This window comes from Microtus pennsylvanicus, chromosome 5 (genome assembly GCF_037038515.1).
Source record: "Microtus pennsylvanicus isolate mMicPen1 chromosome 5, mMicPen1.hap1, whole genome shotgun sequence".
NCBI classification, from domain to species: Eukaryota; Metazoa; Chordata; class Mammalia; order Rodentia; family Cricetidae; genus Microtus; species Microtus pennsylvanicus.
In genome coordinates, this window is record NC_134583.1 from 84,344,487 (window position 1) to 84,360,292 (window position 15,806).

The 15,806-nt window shown below is 47.3% G+C and overlaps 1 protein-coding gene across 1 annotated transcript in view; it reads left to right on the forward strand.

Annotated features, from left to right (window-relative positions):
* Positions 1 to 15,806, forward strand: part of Kcnq1 (potassium voltage-gated channel subfamily Q member 1) — a 320,601-nt gene that overhangs the window by 240,724 nt on the left and 64,071 nt on the right. Inside the window, exons 12-15 of the mRNA XM_075972864.1 lie at positions 10,118 to 10,193; positions 13,940 to 14,034; positions 14,623 to 14,669; positions 15,528 to 15,589. Of these exons, the coding sequence (XP_075828979.1) occupies positions 10,118 to 10,193; positions 13,940 to 14,034; positions 14,623 to 14,669; positions 15,528 to 15,589 (280 nt within the window). The remainder of the gene's footprint in view (positions 1 to 10,117; positions 10,194 to 13,939; positions 14,035 to 14,622; positions 14,670 to 15,527; positions 15,590 to 15,806) is intronic.

A 15,806-nucleotide genomic window follows, 5' to 3' on the forward strand; every position in this document is an offset into this window, starting at 1 on the left:
CTTCGCTACTTCATGGCTCTATGTTCCCGCAAAGCCCTCTCCAGCCTGTTCTCTCCTCTCCCCATTACCACCAGCATCCCAGCTGTAGCTCTTCGCCCGTCCCCAGGAAATCTCTAAAGCTCTGGTCTCCTGAGACCACACCAAGGCCACCTCAGTCTCTCTTCACGAGCTTCAGACCCCTTCTGGCCCCTGCCTGTTCTTTCTCCCAACACTGCCTTTCATCAACACCCCATTCTCGGTGCCAAGTTCAGGATTAGCCCCGTGACAAAAATGCCTTAGACTGGGCGATTTACAAACAATAAAGATTTACTGTATACAATTCTAAAGACTGAGAAATTCAGAATCAAGGCTCTGACAGATTCAGGATCTAGTGAGGACTATGTATGCCCCATAGATAGTGTCTTCTGTGTGTCCTGTGGCAGATGGCAGAAGGGTAAGAAGAGATAACTAAAGCCCCTCAGGCTTCTTGTATAAGATCATTAACCCTATTCATGTGGGTGCCCCTCTCATGACCTAATGTCCTCTCAAAGGCCCCACCACAGTCTCCTTGGAGATGAAGTTTTAGTGTATGCAGACACTCAGACCCAAGAGCCTTGACTCTGGGGAAACAAAATTGCCCTCCTCTTTCAGCTCTGGGACAGTCGAAATGGGTGACCTTTGCATTGCAACCACCTGCCCCCTGAGACCCTGCAGAATGTTAGTGCCAAACAAGAATGTCTGCTATGGCTTGTCTGGGCGGGGGCCCAGCAAGGGGTGGCTCACATTGATGGCTGATATGGAAATAATTTGACAAAGACACAAGAACCACCCGTTGAACACTGTACGTGATGAGACATCACTTAGACCTGCCAAGAGAGTCAAAATTCACTGACACTGGGTCGTGGGCTGTCCCGAGAATGTGGATGTCATCGGGTGTAGTAGGGAGCTGTAGCAAGGATTGCAGGGTTGGGTGGGGGAATCTCAGGAGTTGGACTTTGTCCTGTAGAAGCACCCTGTGATCCACAGTTTGAGAATAGGCTGCGTGCCTACAGGGAGGGAATGAGACCAACTTCAGTGCACCCTGGGTGCCTGCCAGGGTTCCTGGGACACTCTGAGAAAAGGGGTTCTCTCCATTTTCCAGAGCCTCCCTATCTCTCTAGCTGAGCTCCCTGCAGTGATCTGCAGGACAGTCACCCCTGCTACAATGCCCACCTCAGTGCACACGTCAGCATGGTCGCACCCTGCAGCCATCACCACTGGCTAACCTTAGAGCGTTTCATCGCTCTCAAAAGCCACCTTCACCCATCAGCAGTCACTCCCTATCCTCCCCGCCTAAAGAACCACCAATCTCGAATTTCTACAATGTGCTATTCTGAGCATTTCATGGAACTGGAGGTCTATAGCATGGGGTCCATCGTGGCTGGCTTCTTTTACCTAGCACAGTGCCTTGTAGGGCAGTATCCACTGTGATACACGTCAGCATGTCAACACTCTTCGTTTGTATGGCTGAATGATATTCAGTCACATGGGCAAACCATGTCTGTCTACTGATGGAGTTGTTACTTGAATGTGTGTCTTCATTTCTTGGGATGTATATGTAGAGGTGGGGTTGTTATGTGCTAAATATTTCTAGGAACCACCAGCCTGGTTCTACTACAGCAGAGGAAACACATTTTTCTGGTCAGTGGATAGCCACTCCTTTGAAAATGTGGCGTCGCCTCTGAGGTGGAGGCATCCCAGAGCTGATGAGCAAGGCAATGTCTGGCTTTGCGCTCACAGGAAACTCTGGTATTCTGGCCTTGAGAAGGGGAATGTGCGTCACAGCACTGTCCATAGCCCTGAGGCCTAGCACTAGCCACACCTTTGTCAGGAGGAAAGAAACTAAATAAACATGGATGTTCATGCTAAGGAAAACTTTATGCCAGCTCATGTGACCGAGCCAGTGGCAGACAGCCACATAAGGGCCTCTCAGCAATGGAGTACTAATACGGAGGCAGGGCTGAATAACCCTGGCATAAGTTTATCTGCTCGTTTGTTTTGAGACAGGGTCTCACTCTTTGGCCCAGGTTGGCCTCACACTCACAGCAATCCTTCTGCCTCAGCTTCCAGAGTGCTAGGATTATAGTGTGTGCAACAATGCCTAGCTTTTTTTTTATTTCAGTAAATCACCAAAATTAAAAATATTTGCCCTCTGGGTCACATATAGATATAATAAAAAAATATATATGAGAACAAAAACCAAGGGAGGAAAAACACAGGGGTGGTTACTCCAGCTAAGATTGAAAGCTCTCAAGACCACAGTCGTGGTTGATGAGGTGACACATTCATGGAGTCCCACTTTTCACCCACTTTCATGCCTTTCACAGGGATGGAGAGAGAACAGAGCCACATCTCCTCAGGCCATGCCTGGAATGAAGGGTTTCAGGCAGCCTCCAGTTCGTCAAGCATTCTTCTCTAATAGCTCATGCTCCCTGGATTCTGTGAAGAACCCTTTATCTAGCCCAAGGCTATGCAGGCGTTTGGTAGCCTTTCACAACCCAGCCTCTCTACCTTCCTGTTCAAGGCCTGACAAACTAGCTTTGCAGCTGTGGGGAGGGAAGAATTACAGTATCTAGCTCTTATGGTGTCCAAGCACGTCTACTGAGAACATTGGTTCCCTGTTGAAACAGCTTCGGTGATAGACGCAGAGGCCACAGGTGTGCTTATGGCATCTAAGGTCTTGCTCTGTCCTGTAGCCCTGCCCACCATGCAGCTTTACTGGGATTTTTCTTTGTGCTGTGGATATGCGATTTTGTGTGTGTGTGTGTGTGTGTGTGTGTGTGTGTGTGTGTTGTAATGCAGGCATGCAGGCCACAGTACACATATGATGGTCAGGGGATGTCCTCAGGTATTTACCCTGTCTTCCGCCTTGTGTCATTCACAGCTGCCGGCTGGCCTGCCCACGAGCTCGCAGGGATTCTCCTATCTCACCATGGGAGCGCTGGCGTTACAAATGTGCACTACTCTGTCTTGCTTTATATGGGTTCTGGAGATTCAAACTCATTCCTCATGCTTGTGTGACAAGCACTTTACCCCTAGAACCGTCTCTCCAACCCTATGACCACCTTTTGTGTTCGTCTGTTTGCAAGACAGGGTCTCAGATAGCCCCAGGTGACCTTTTCCAACTCCTGAGTTGCTGGGGTTATAGGGTGAGCCGCCATGCCTGATTTATATGAAATCAAACCCAGGGGCCTCACATATGCGCAGCAAGTGCTGTACCAGAGAGCCATTACCCATCTCACTGTGATACCTGAACTCTGCAAGTCTTCAATATTGTAGCTGTTTTTCAGAACTGCCATGGGGATAGTGCTTAGCATTTTCATAAATATTTTAAGGTCAGACTGTCAATTTCAAAAGGTAGAAAGATGACAAAAATTATAGAAATTGGAATGAGAAATCTGTACCAAAGCTTGAAGAAAATCTTCTTGTAAATAAGAAGGGCTTTTTTGTTGCTTTTTTGTTTAAGACAGGGTCTCATTGTATTGCTCTGGCTGTCCTGGAACTCACTGAATAAGATCAGGCTGGCTTTGAATCACAGAAATCTGTCTGCCTCTGCATCCCAAGTAACTGGGACTAAAGGTGTATGCCCAGCTACACTGAGGGTTTTTTAAATGTTTTTATTATTTTTATGTGTATGAGTGTTCTGCCAGCATGTACATCTGTGTACCATGTGTATGCAGTACTCTCAAGACCAGAAGAAGGCTTCGGAGCCCCTGGGACTGGAGTTACAGATAGTTGTGAGCTGCCATGTGGATGTTAAAAATCAAACCCATATCCTCTAGAAGAGCAAGCCAACACCCTTTATCCCAGAGCCATCTCTCCAGCCCCACAGATAAGAACATGTTATAGCCTTCATGAATTCAAGTCACCTTCAGCTCTCACTGGTGTTCAGTGCTTGGCTGCCTATAGCTCTCACCTGTGAGCAATTTAAATCGATGGAGTAACTTTGGCACTATTACAGTTAGCATTTTGTGGTCTAATTATTTGTTCCCAGCAGACAGTAAGATAATGGATTGTTAGCTTTCAACTTTTAGTTGAACCAGGCTTGCTCCTCTTTCAATCCTCATTCTTGGCCCCCAGATTTCTGGGATTACAAGCATAAGCTACCTGAGCTACCATGTCCATGGCCAGCAAGGTCAGGATTTGCTAAATTTATTTTTAATTTTTTTTTTATTTTTGGTTTGGTTTTTGTTGTTTAGTTGTTTTTGTTTGTTTGTTTGTTTGTTTGCTTTTGCTTTTTTCAAACGAGGTCTCTCTGTGTAGCCCTAGCTGTCCTGGAACTCACTATGTAGACCAAAGTGGCCTTGAACTCACAGAGATTCACCTGCTTCTGGCTCCTAAGTGCTTTATTCTACTGTTAAATTACATTTTATTTGTATAAGATTTTATGGACACTGTTAGAAAATATGGGGCACACATCTCAGGAACAAAGTGATTTCTACATTATCATTACACTTGATGTGTTTAGGATTTTTTGTTTCAATTTTCATTTTTGTTCTTTTTTTTTTTTTTTGTAATTGTGTTTCCTGCTTTCCTAGCAGTTGTGTTTTTAATTAGGACGAGGCCTTGAACTTTATCAAGTGCTTTTCTGCATCTTTTGAGCTGATTATATGTTTTTTTCTTGTTCTGTTGATGTGGTGAGCTCTGTTGGTTGATTTTCAAATGTTAAGCCAGCCTTGCATAACTGGATTAAGCCACGCTGATCCTGCATCTTGACATGAGCCCTGGTTCTCACTGGCTGCTGGTTTTTAGAGGCTGTCTCCACATCCAGGACTTCAGGAATATCCTTGTCAGATTTGGGTATCAAGGCCAGACCACCTCATAAAAGCCCTGTAAGAAGCTTTGTATATAGTTGTGAACTTCTTCTCACGTGTTGGGAAGGACTCGCTGGTGAATCATCTAGACCACTTCTTTGTAGGAAGATCGTTAAAATTCCAAGTGTAATTCTATTAACATAGGGCAGTTTGTATTTGTTTCTTCTTCTCTTAAAACGTGTTTTGATGAGTTAATCTATTTTATCCATATTATCAAAATTGTTTTTGCTCATATTATCCTGTGAATGGTTTTTTTTTTTATGTCTCTAGCTCCACAGTGGTGTTCATTTTTAAACTCCCAACAATGGTGATTTGTGATCCCCCTCACCCCATTCTATCCATCTTGCTAAAAGTTTCATCAATTTTATTAGTCTCTTTGGAAAGCCAAATATTAGCTTTGTTGATTTTCTTTAATGCAATATTCATTTTTTTATTTCATCAACTTACAGCCTTATCTTTATTATCTCTTTCCTTCTACTTCCTTCAGGTTTAAGTTGGTTTTATGTTTTTGTTTTTTGGCTTTTTTTTTTTTTTTGGTTTTTCAAGACAGGGTTTCTCTGTGGTTTTGGAGCCTGTCCTGGAACTAGCTCTGTAGACCAGGCTGGTCTCGAACTCACAGAGATCTGCCTGCCTCAGCCTCCCGAGTGCTGGGATTAAAGGCGTGCGCCACCACCGCCAGGCTTTGGCTTTGTAAACACCACCTGGCTTTGTAAACACACTTAAGGCCATATATTATCTTCCCCTCAGTGTCCATATTTCAATGCACCACCAACATTTGTTGAATTATATTTTTGGAAGCACGATTTTTAAATTTTTATCATATTCATTTACATGTGTGTGCGGAAGGGTGTGTGTGCCATGGCCCTTACGTGGAAGTCAGAGGACAACTTTTGAGAGTTAGTTTTTCTCCTTCCACCATGCAAGTCCTGGGGATCAGACTCAGGTCTTCAGACTTAGCAGTAAGCACCCTTACCCACTGGGCCATCCTACTATCGTCAAGACTGGCATCTTGCTAAGTAGCCCAGGTTGTGATCTTTAAGACTTGGCCTCCTGAGGTGCTGAGATTATAGATGTATACCCCACACTCAATTTAGCTATAATTTTTTGATACGTTTTTATTATTCAATTAGGACTATTTTCTAATTCATGTAAGATTTTTTTCTTTGACTTTGGGTTACTTAGACCATTTAATTTCCAAAACACTTGGGGATTTCCTAGTAATATTTTTAATTTGTAGTTTAATTTTATTGTGGACATGCAAAACGTGATTTAATTTCTTTGAAATTTGTTAAAACTTGCTTTTAAAACCTAGCACTTGGTGTCCTTGTAAATACTTACATGTGCTGACCTGTGATGGCATGGTTTTGTCCATGTCAGTTAGGGCAGACTGACACTCAGATTGTTCATGTTGTTTCTCTTGATGTTTCGCCATCCTTTCAATCCATAACCATTATATAGCTGTAGATTTTTCTTTTACCATTTTGTTCTCCCAGTTTCTCTATATGTTTTAAGGCTCTATTTGTAGGTGCATACAGATTTGGAATTGATCTTTTCCTGCTGAACTGACACTTTTTCATATAGGCGCCAGTGGAAACCCTGAACAACCTTGGATGCCATTCTTCAAGTGCTGTGCTTTTTTTTTTTTTTTTTTTTTTGAGACAGGGTCTCTCCACTGATCTGAAACTTGCCAAGTGGGCTCAGATAGTTGGCCAGTGAGCCCCAGGTATCTCCTATCTCCACTCTCCAGCCTTAGAATAACAAACACATGCTGCCATACCTAGATTTTTTTTTTTAACCTTTAATTAGGGTTCTGGGGAAGGAAAGCAGGTCCTTGCACTTGTGAGATAAGCTCTTTACCAGGTAACCCTGAGCTGGTAACTTTGTAACTCTGAGATCTTTGTCTGACTAGGCAGGGCCTGGTGCTGGTTCGCAGATGCCTATGTTTAGAGAACTATGCTAGGATACCTGTTTCTCTGCCCCTTTCTTTTCGGTCTCTTTGTTTACCCTTTTAGTGAGTTCATGTCTTAGCTTTTTAATCCTGACTAACAATTCTCATCTATTTAGTGGAATATCAATTCACTTAGATGCACATTCTCTACCATCTTATTCTTATCCATTTTTTCTTACTATTTTTCTTTATTTTTTACTACATTGTCTCTTTTATCAAATCACCAATTGCATTCTTAATTTCCACTATTGTGTTGCCCTTTCTCTCTTTTATTTATTTATTTATCTATCTATTTATTTGTTGTTAAAGGGAATCATGGAATGTGGTTGAGACAGCACCTCGGGTAACCCAGGCAAGCCCCAAACCTCTGTGTAGCCAAGGATGACCTTGAACCACCTGATCCTCCTGCCTCCACCTCCCAAGTGCTGGAATTACAGGCATGTGCTACCATGCCTGACTTTTATAGAATTTCTTTTTCAGTCTTTGGAGATAGTTTCTATCATATGGTGAAACCCCTCATCTTTTCATCTATTTTCTTGACTCTATCCATCACAGTTATCTTAAAGCTCTCATCTAGAAAGTCTGATGCAAGCCACAGCCATCTATCTAGCAATGACTCTGTAGGTCAGACTCTGGGCTGCCCTGCCGGACGCACTCCTGGGGGCAGAACACTCACTTTGGTGGCTGAGCAGTGTCAGCCTCACATGCCTGAAGCTGTCAGCTGTCATCCGAACCCTTCAACTCTCCTCCTTCACTCACTAGCAGGCTAGCTCGGACTTGTCCGGGAGGCAGCAGTTTTCTGAGAGGGTAAAAGTGAAATCTGCAGGTCTTTTGAGGCCGAAGCTTACAACACTGCGGTGGAAACAGACTCAGATCTTTAATGGCAGGAGCAAAGAGGGATTTTCGTCTATCTTTAACAGCCTCCATGTTCATACTCCTCCCTAAAAAACAAAGTTCTTTCTCCCTCCAACACGCTTAGAGGTCTCAGTGTTTGCAGACAACACCTCACGTCCCAGCCTTCTGTCATCCGCCCTTTTTGTTTTCTGCTCCTAAAATCAATACTAAATATTATACAATGAATTCACAACCTCTAAATTCTAATTAATAGCTTTCTTCATTTTCTTTCCTTCCTTCTTCCCTTTCTTCCCTTCCTTCTTCCCTTTCTTCCTTTCTCTCTCATCCTCTGTGCTAGGGATTGAAACCAGTTTATGCTAGACAAGCATTCTACCACTAATCTATGTTCCCAGCACCACCCCTGCTTTTTATGTAGTCCTAATTGGCCTAGAACTCACTGTATAGTCCAGGCAAACCTCCAAGTCACAAAGATCCTCCTGCCTCTGCTTTCTGAGTACTGGGCTTAAAGGCATGTACCAACACACCCAGCTCCCCTGCCTTCTTTTTTTTAACTTTTTAAAGTTTTGTTTATTATCTTATGTATATATGTTTTACCTACATGTATATATGTGCAGCATGTGTGTGTGTGTGTGGTGTCCTTCTAGTTCAGAATAGGGCATTGAATCCCCTGGAACCAGAGTTACAGATGGTTGTAAGATGCCATGTGGGTGCTGGGAACTGAACCCAGGACTTTTGGAAGTACAAGCAGCAAGTACTCTTAACTGCTGATTCATTTTTTTCAGGCAGGATCTCACTAAGTAGTGCAGGTTGGCCTTGACCTCACTCTGTTACCCAGGAAGGGCCTGAATTTATAATCCTCCTGCCTCAGCCTTCTAAATATCTAGAATTATGAGTCCAGGTTCTAGTTTCTTTATCAGCTGTCTACTACTGAGCAGCAAACCATAACCAATGTTGTGGTTTAATACTTATTTGTCTTGCTCACAGTTCCCTGGGTCAGGAGCCTGGACTCAGCTCTGCTGGAAGGTGGTTCTGTGGTTGTGCTTGGGATGACTCAGGCGGCAGCAGTCATCGGTAGCTTGCTTAGGGCTGGGTGGTTCAAGATGGCTCGGCCACATGCCTGCAATCAGTGCTGGCTGATGGCTAGGCACCTCCACTTACTTCCCTGCAACCACCCCAGTTACACTCCCAGCACCTGTGGTTTCCACACATGGTGAGCTCCCCGGACTCTCCAGTCACATTAGGTCACAAGGTCAGCTCAGATTCAGGCAGTGTGTAAACAGCTATCTCCTGAGGCTAGAGAGCCTGTAGCAGGTAAGACTGCAGAAAGCACCACCTCCAGCTCTCCAGCTAGGATCTGTGTTTCCCCTTCATCTTCAGCTTTTATATAAGAACAAAACAAAACAAAAAAACAACGCAGAAGCTCCAAGATATCTCTGCACATATTAGGTTTTCCTCTAATATGAAAAAGAAATCTGGGCTAGTTTAGACTTGAGGTTTTGGGGGGACCTCAACCAAAATTTTTGGCTGCTTCCTGGGGCCCCCATCCTAAAATAGTCTGAATCCCAAGCCTGTTGTCCTCAGTGGCAAGAGCCTGCTGGCTTCTCTGTTTCATTTTTACTCCCTCCCGGCAACACTGTGCTCTGTGAGAACCCACAGCTATTTCCAAGGGGGAACTGTGTGAAAAAAGATACCCAGATAGCCTTTGTTCTCTGGAATCCTGTCACTTGTATCCTGGTGGCTCTGTAGCCCAGGCTCCACTGTTTTCCCCACAGCCCAGGAAGCCCCACCATTCCATCTGGTGTAGACATTTCCCACACTTCTCTGAGAAGGAAGCACAGCCTGGAGGCTAGGCTGGCTTCCTCTTGCCTCTTGTTTTCTGGGCTCGGGGCCCTTCGAGTCTAGCTTTCCCAAAGGCTCCCAGCAACTCTCTGTTGCCAGTGCGGTTTAGTCTGGCTGGTCAAATTTGAGCTTTATAAACTCTCCCGGTTTCTCCACTGCCTGGATGCCTTCTAGTCTTATTTCTGTGCACTCAGATGTCTGATCACAGGCCTGCTTTCTCCAGTGATGTTTCTAAAAGGACCTTATTTCTAGAAGGAGCCTTAGAAACAAACCAATGAAGAATCCTGAACAGTCTCTGTGAACAGTGCCCTCATAGCAAGGCTGTTGTCCTACCCTTCCAAAGGCATTCTCTGACTCTGCTGTTAAGAGTTGCAACCCTTGCAAACTGGGGGTACAGACACCCACCCCAGCTCTGAAACACAAGTAGGGAAAGGATTTTTCTCCGTACCTGTGGTGAGGCAACCCTCCCTTTCCCCTTTAGGAATCCCTAGCCTCCGGCTTCTCTAGAGGCAGGGCAAATCCTGGATAGAATGTTCTCTTTGTTCCTGGAGAGTTCATCCATGTTTGGCCAAGGTACCTTTGACGTGTGTTGAAGGGTTACCCGCATGAAACCTGCTCACACTCTGCTCCCCCTCCTCCACAGGCTACGGGAGCATCATCGGGCCACCATCAAGGTGATCAGGCGCATGCAGTACTTTGTAGCCAAGAAGAAATTCCAGGTGAGCTCAAGTCCAATTGTGCATTTGGCCCCAAGAAGACTAGAATAGTAGTATGCCCTCAGTCTTAGGTACCAAGATGCTGTGACCATAGTCCTTGAATCTCCACCACTCCCCAAGACAGCAGGCTCCTTCAAGGATAATGGCCCAGGGGTTCTTTGTCCTTCCACCTTGATTGTTAATAGGCCTTACTTCTCCTTCTGTGCAAGGTTGTGAAAGTGACAATCTGGCAATGTCACCTGGACAAGAAGTGACCTTGTCCAGCCACCTTGGAGCTTTCTGTATCCTACCCTACCTATACTGCTAATGAACAAGGGCTCCTGAGCTGGCAAAACTGCAGCTCTGGGATCCACTTGCTGCCAGCACACCTCCAGAGTTGTTCTCCTGAGGCCCTGAGACCAGGGCTCTCAGGGAATAAGGTAGCAGGCTGTGTTCCTCCTCTGCTGTGGGACAGTCATGAGCAGAAATCATGAGGAGGACAGAGTCTTACTCCCCACTTTGCAAACATGCAATAGAAGCAGCAAGGAGAAGAAGGCATTCTCTTGCCACAAGGTCTTCGTCCCTGGGGAGAGAAAGCTGGGGCAGCCTATCTTAGTCTCCAAGGACAATCTCAGTGGTAGCCCTGAGTCTTGTTATAGGGCCACATCTTTCATACCAGGCCATGGGACTGACACAGGCTCCTGCTGCCCCCTCAGAACAGCCCCCACCCCAGTCCCGGAGCAACCCAAACCTCCCTCCTCTGTGAGAGGTAGGGGCTCAGACACAGTTCTCATCCCAGGTTATCAGCATTATATTAAGAGGAGCTTTGGGCGACATGGGTCTTACTCACTGTACTGTAGTCCTCAGCATCTCAACTGTTATGTTCCAGCCCTAAGAATAGCCCTTGGGCTGGCCACTGGCCCTCCTGCCAAACTCCTGACACTAATGAGAACAGGATGTGGCTCCTCATCCTAGCTACTCACCGCTACCCTGGAGGGTGCACATTCAACAGTACCACGGTGGCGTTCTGCTGCCCACGTGTTAGCCTGCACCCACCCCCCCCCCCCAGTACTGTCACAACTCAAGTAGACCAAGTTATGTCCAAGCTCCCCACCATGGCTAGGGACTTCATAGTGTCAAAAGGAGTAAGGACGGCACCCAGCAGGGGGCAAATCCAGGAGGCACCATGGAAATTGCGCTTGATAATCTTTCTCCCCCCACTTAGATGTCATGTCCCCTACAGTTTCACGGGGTGCTAAAGGAGATTGGGGGACGAAACAGCCTCCCATAGAACCAGCTCTTCCCAGGTTGGCAAGGAGCCCATGGTCTCTTAGGGGCAAGAAAGGGCTAGGGTGTGACACTGGGAAGCAGTGTAGCTTAAATTGCTAATGTTTAAAAGGTCATGAGAAATTGCAACAGTACCCAGGCTGAGAAGTAGCCCCTGTAGGTGTTGGACTAGGTTTCACATGAGACAGTATGGTACCTGCTTGCTAGGTTTTATGCTGTCATGCTAGGTAGGCCCATGGCTACCTGGGGTTCACTTCTGCAGTCTGGATGCCCAGTGGAACACAGGAACCCTCATGGTTTCCAAGCAAGTCCCCCTTTGAGTCAGAGGTCGTCTAAGTGGTCCACACAGACCCACTCTCCATGGCCCACACAAGGGGCCTGCCTGCCTGCCTGCCGATATGTTTGGAAGCTGAGGAGGGAAAGCCCCAGAGCCCTGCATTTTCAGGCCTAGGACAGTAGGTACTAAGAGTGGCTCAGGAAGCTGCCAGAACAGGCCAAACAACTCCGACCTTCCTGTTCTCTGCTTCTCCCCTAGACACTCAGTCCAGGTGCTGGAGGGGCCCTGTGGGGGTACTGAGGCTTCTGAGTAAAGAAAAGTAAGGGCTTTACAGTGGGCTGACTTTCTTGTTGGGGACACATGGACAGGTAGTGGCAGGCCTCCAAGAAAGAGTGGGATAGATAAAGAGGGAGCCCCTGTGAGGAGGGCCCCAAGGGCTCTAGGCCACCCTAGTGACCCAGATTTCTTTCCTCAGCCATTCACCCACCTGCTTCCCACATGGCCCTGCTGGTCTTGATGTAGGCATGCCTGCCTGCCTTGCTGACCGATAAGTCCTTGGCCAGCCGCCCTTGTGTCTGGCCTGAGGAGCCAGGGCCTCTTAGCCCTTGAAAATTTGCCTTGAGCACCCACATGCACAGGCCGGTCAGTCTGGACAGATGGCATTATCTTGGCTCACCTCTGGCTCCTGTTGCCACCAGAGACACTTGCCCTAGGAGAAAACTGGGATGGTCTCTTATATCCAGGCAGATATTTGACAGAGGCTCCGCCAGCCCCAACCAGATCCTGGAGGGGAGTTTGGCATTTCTAAGGTAAGTCTTGGCAGGCCTGGAGAACTGCTGACCATGGGTAGTTGGTGGGGTATCTGATCTTCCTCCCTTTTTTTTGTTTTTTGTTTATTGGTTTGTTTATTTTTGTTCTGGAACTTATTCTGTAGACCAGGCTGGCCTGAAACTCAGATGTCCACCTGCCTTTGCCTCCCAAGTGCTGGGATTAAAGGTGTGTGCCACCACTACCTGGCTCTCTGATCCTTCTTAACTGCTTATAGTCCCCTATCCTGCTCCTGCAGGCCTGCATTCTCTCACTTCCCCACCACACATTTGATCACACACGTTTGCAGAGACTAGCACACTTGGACATAATGGCCCTCAGACCCTCAGACTATTCATAAACCAACATAAGGACTTGTCTTGTTCCTCGCCCAGGCCCGCACTGCCTCAAACTGTAGTTTCTGCCTTCCTTGCTCATTTACCCCGTGTGCTACCAGGCATGCCTAGAGGTGCCACACACTTCGTAAAGCATTTTGGCCCACACGTTCCCTTCCCTAGTACCGAGAGTGACCTTCAGTGTACACTACGGAGAGACCCAGGTCCTGGACTCAGTCATTGCCACCTCTGGCTGACAAGGTGCTGCATCAGGATTCCTTGGCTTTTCTCATCTTAGATCTTATTTTATTCTCATTCCCTCCTAGACATAGCAGAGTAGACCTCAGCAACCCATTTTCCAGAAAAGAGGAATAGACTCAGTATCCTGTTTTACTGAAGACAGGAACAAGGCTCAGAATTTCATCTTATACAAGGGAGGATCAGGGCTTACATCTCCGTCTTCAGAAGATGGTAAAACCTGGAGACATTATCAAGCTCAGTTCTAAGGCTGTCGTAACTACATATGCAAAGGACCAAGGATCTGTTTAAGTGCTGTCCCAAACTTGGCGTCATAACAGTCACTGGGTATGTAGGCCACAGAAGATGTGGTGGTCCTGGTGTGCAGAATTACCCTGGGCATGACAGGTCCTTCCTTCATGGGAGCTAGACTGTATTAGGGGAAGTCCGTGTGGCATTGGGAGCCGTCTGGAACATATGGTGTACTAACTCCCCACCCCGAGAAGCAGCAAGCATGTCAATCATCAGTCTAGGGCCCAGATGCACTGTAGCTGTGCAGCACCATGTATCTGGCCTGCTAGGCCAGCTCTTCCTGAAGAGGCTTGGAATGAGGACTAGTAGACTGGCAGGAGCTGCTGTCTGGTCCTGCTGGAGAAATGACTCACAGTGAAGGTCCAGACAGGCTACCCTGGCAGCCTGCAAGGGTTAAGCCTGCTACTATATATGTTCTAAGCCATTCCTCCCTATTGCTGCCCCCTCACTGTCTACATTTAGCACTGAGCCTACAGCACTCAGAGGAAAGTAACATGTGTCTTTCTGACCTGCAGCAAGCACGGAAGCCCTATGATGTGCGGGACGTCATCGAGCAGTACTCTCAAGGCCATCTCAACCTTATGGTGCGCATTAAAGAACTACAGAGAAGGTAGGCACAGAAATGGGTATGGTGACACGGCCCTGGGAGGGCCCTGGCCTCACAGGGAGAGAAAGAGTTCTTAGTGAGCCCCACCCCTGAGTTAGCCTCCATCCATGGATCTTCCTGCCACTGGGGTGGGGCTAAGGATCCTGACCATTCAGAACCAACACGGTCTGGGATTCTGGTATCAACCCTTTTTCCATCGAAGCAATGTGGTCCCTGTGGCCCAGCACAGGTTTGGACCTAGAAGGCTAGTTTTATGGTCTAGCTTGCAAACCTAGCTCTGTGTATATTTGGGAGAAATGACTGTACCTTCCATAGACAAGGCCAAAGGCTCAGAGCTTCTCTGTTCTCACTCCACTCATCCATCCAGAGAAGAAGTCTAGGCACCTCGGCTTCTGCCTCTCATCTTTGAGCTTCCTGACTGGCTCTCTCAAGAGCATTGGCCACAGGGTCTTAGGTGCCTCTTGGCAGGTCTTGGAGTGGCAATGGAAGATACCCCTGGAGTGAGTGTCATGTTGTCCTCCTATACACAATGGCCTGTCTTTGTGGTGCCCCAGGCATTGTGTGAGTTGGTGTCCCTCTCTTCTCTCCCAGGCTGGACCAGTCCATCGGAAAGCCATCTTTGTTTCTCCCCATCTCAGGTGGGTGTCTGCACTGGTACCTGGACAGGGCAACCCATGACTGACTCTCTGTCCCCTTCACCCCCCTCTGCCTCCCCTCTTATCACAACAGGCCGCTAGGACCCCCTGTAGCAGATAGACCCTGGTAGGCAAAGTGTCTGTAGACAGGCTGTATAATGGGATGTTTTGGTGACAACAGAACCTGCTGTGTCACTTTAAATAACAGATTTCTAAAGCATCATGGTCAGACTCTGGGTACGGTAGTGTGAACCAAGGGCACATTTTCCCTTGATGGAAGGGCCTAGTGTGGCACATGGATCAGATGAGCAGCCAGCCCAGGGTTTCAGGGGCCATGATGGCTCCGGTGCTCAGGGATGCACAGTGGTATTGGGTGGGCTAATTCTTGTCTTGGTGGGAACCCCCAGGTCCTCAGGATAAGGGGCTATGTGGCACCAGGGAGAGAAAAAGCAAGGCACATTATTCCTGGTGACAGTGCTAGCAGAGGTTCAAATGGGACTGTGGGGCATAATCCAATATTGGGGACCACTGAGACAGCAGACACCATGGCCTGGTGATGGGTCTAAGCCCAGCAGGTATCATTCACAACCCAGCTGAATCAACTCCTGGACAGAGAGTGTTCTGTCCCTCCTGGAAGACTCTCAGGGGTTCCTAAGCCAGAAGGAGCAAGGATGACGCCCAGATCCACTCTGCCACTATGGCACCTCTCGCTGTCCTGACCCCGCTGTTGTAGTTGCAAGAGAATTTTAAAGGGGCATTTTTACCCATTTCCCCAACTCCTGCTCCTTAGGTTCAGTCCATCCAGGCTCTCAAACCCACACCCGCAGCTTCATACCCATGACTTTGTGCTCTATCCCATAGAGAAGAGCAAGGACCGTGGCAGCAACACCATTGGTGCCCGTCTGAACCGGGTGGAAGACAAGGTAGGCTCCCACATCCACTCCATCAGCTCCGATAGTTGCCTTCCTCAGCCAGTGCACTACCCCAAGGGCAGCAGCTCACTGCACCACCGCACTCTACTGATCTCCTCTGTGGGGTTCTTGAGAAGCACACTATGTGTGGTGGGTGGGCAATACATCTCACAGTTGTGTGCTTAGGACATCAGAAGGCTGCCTACCTGCTGGCTGCTTCTGCCTAGTG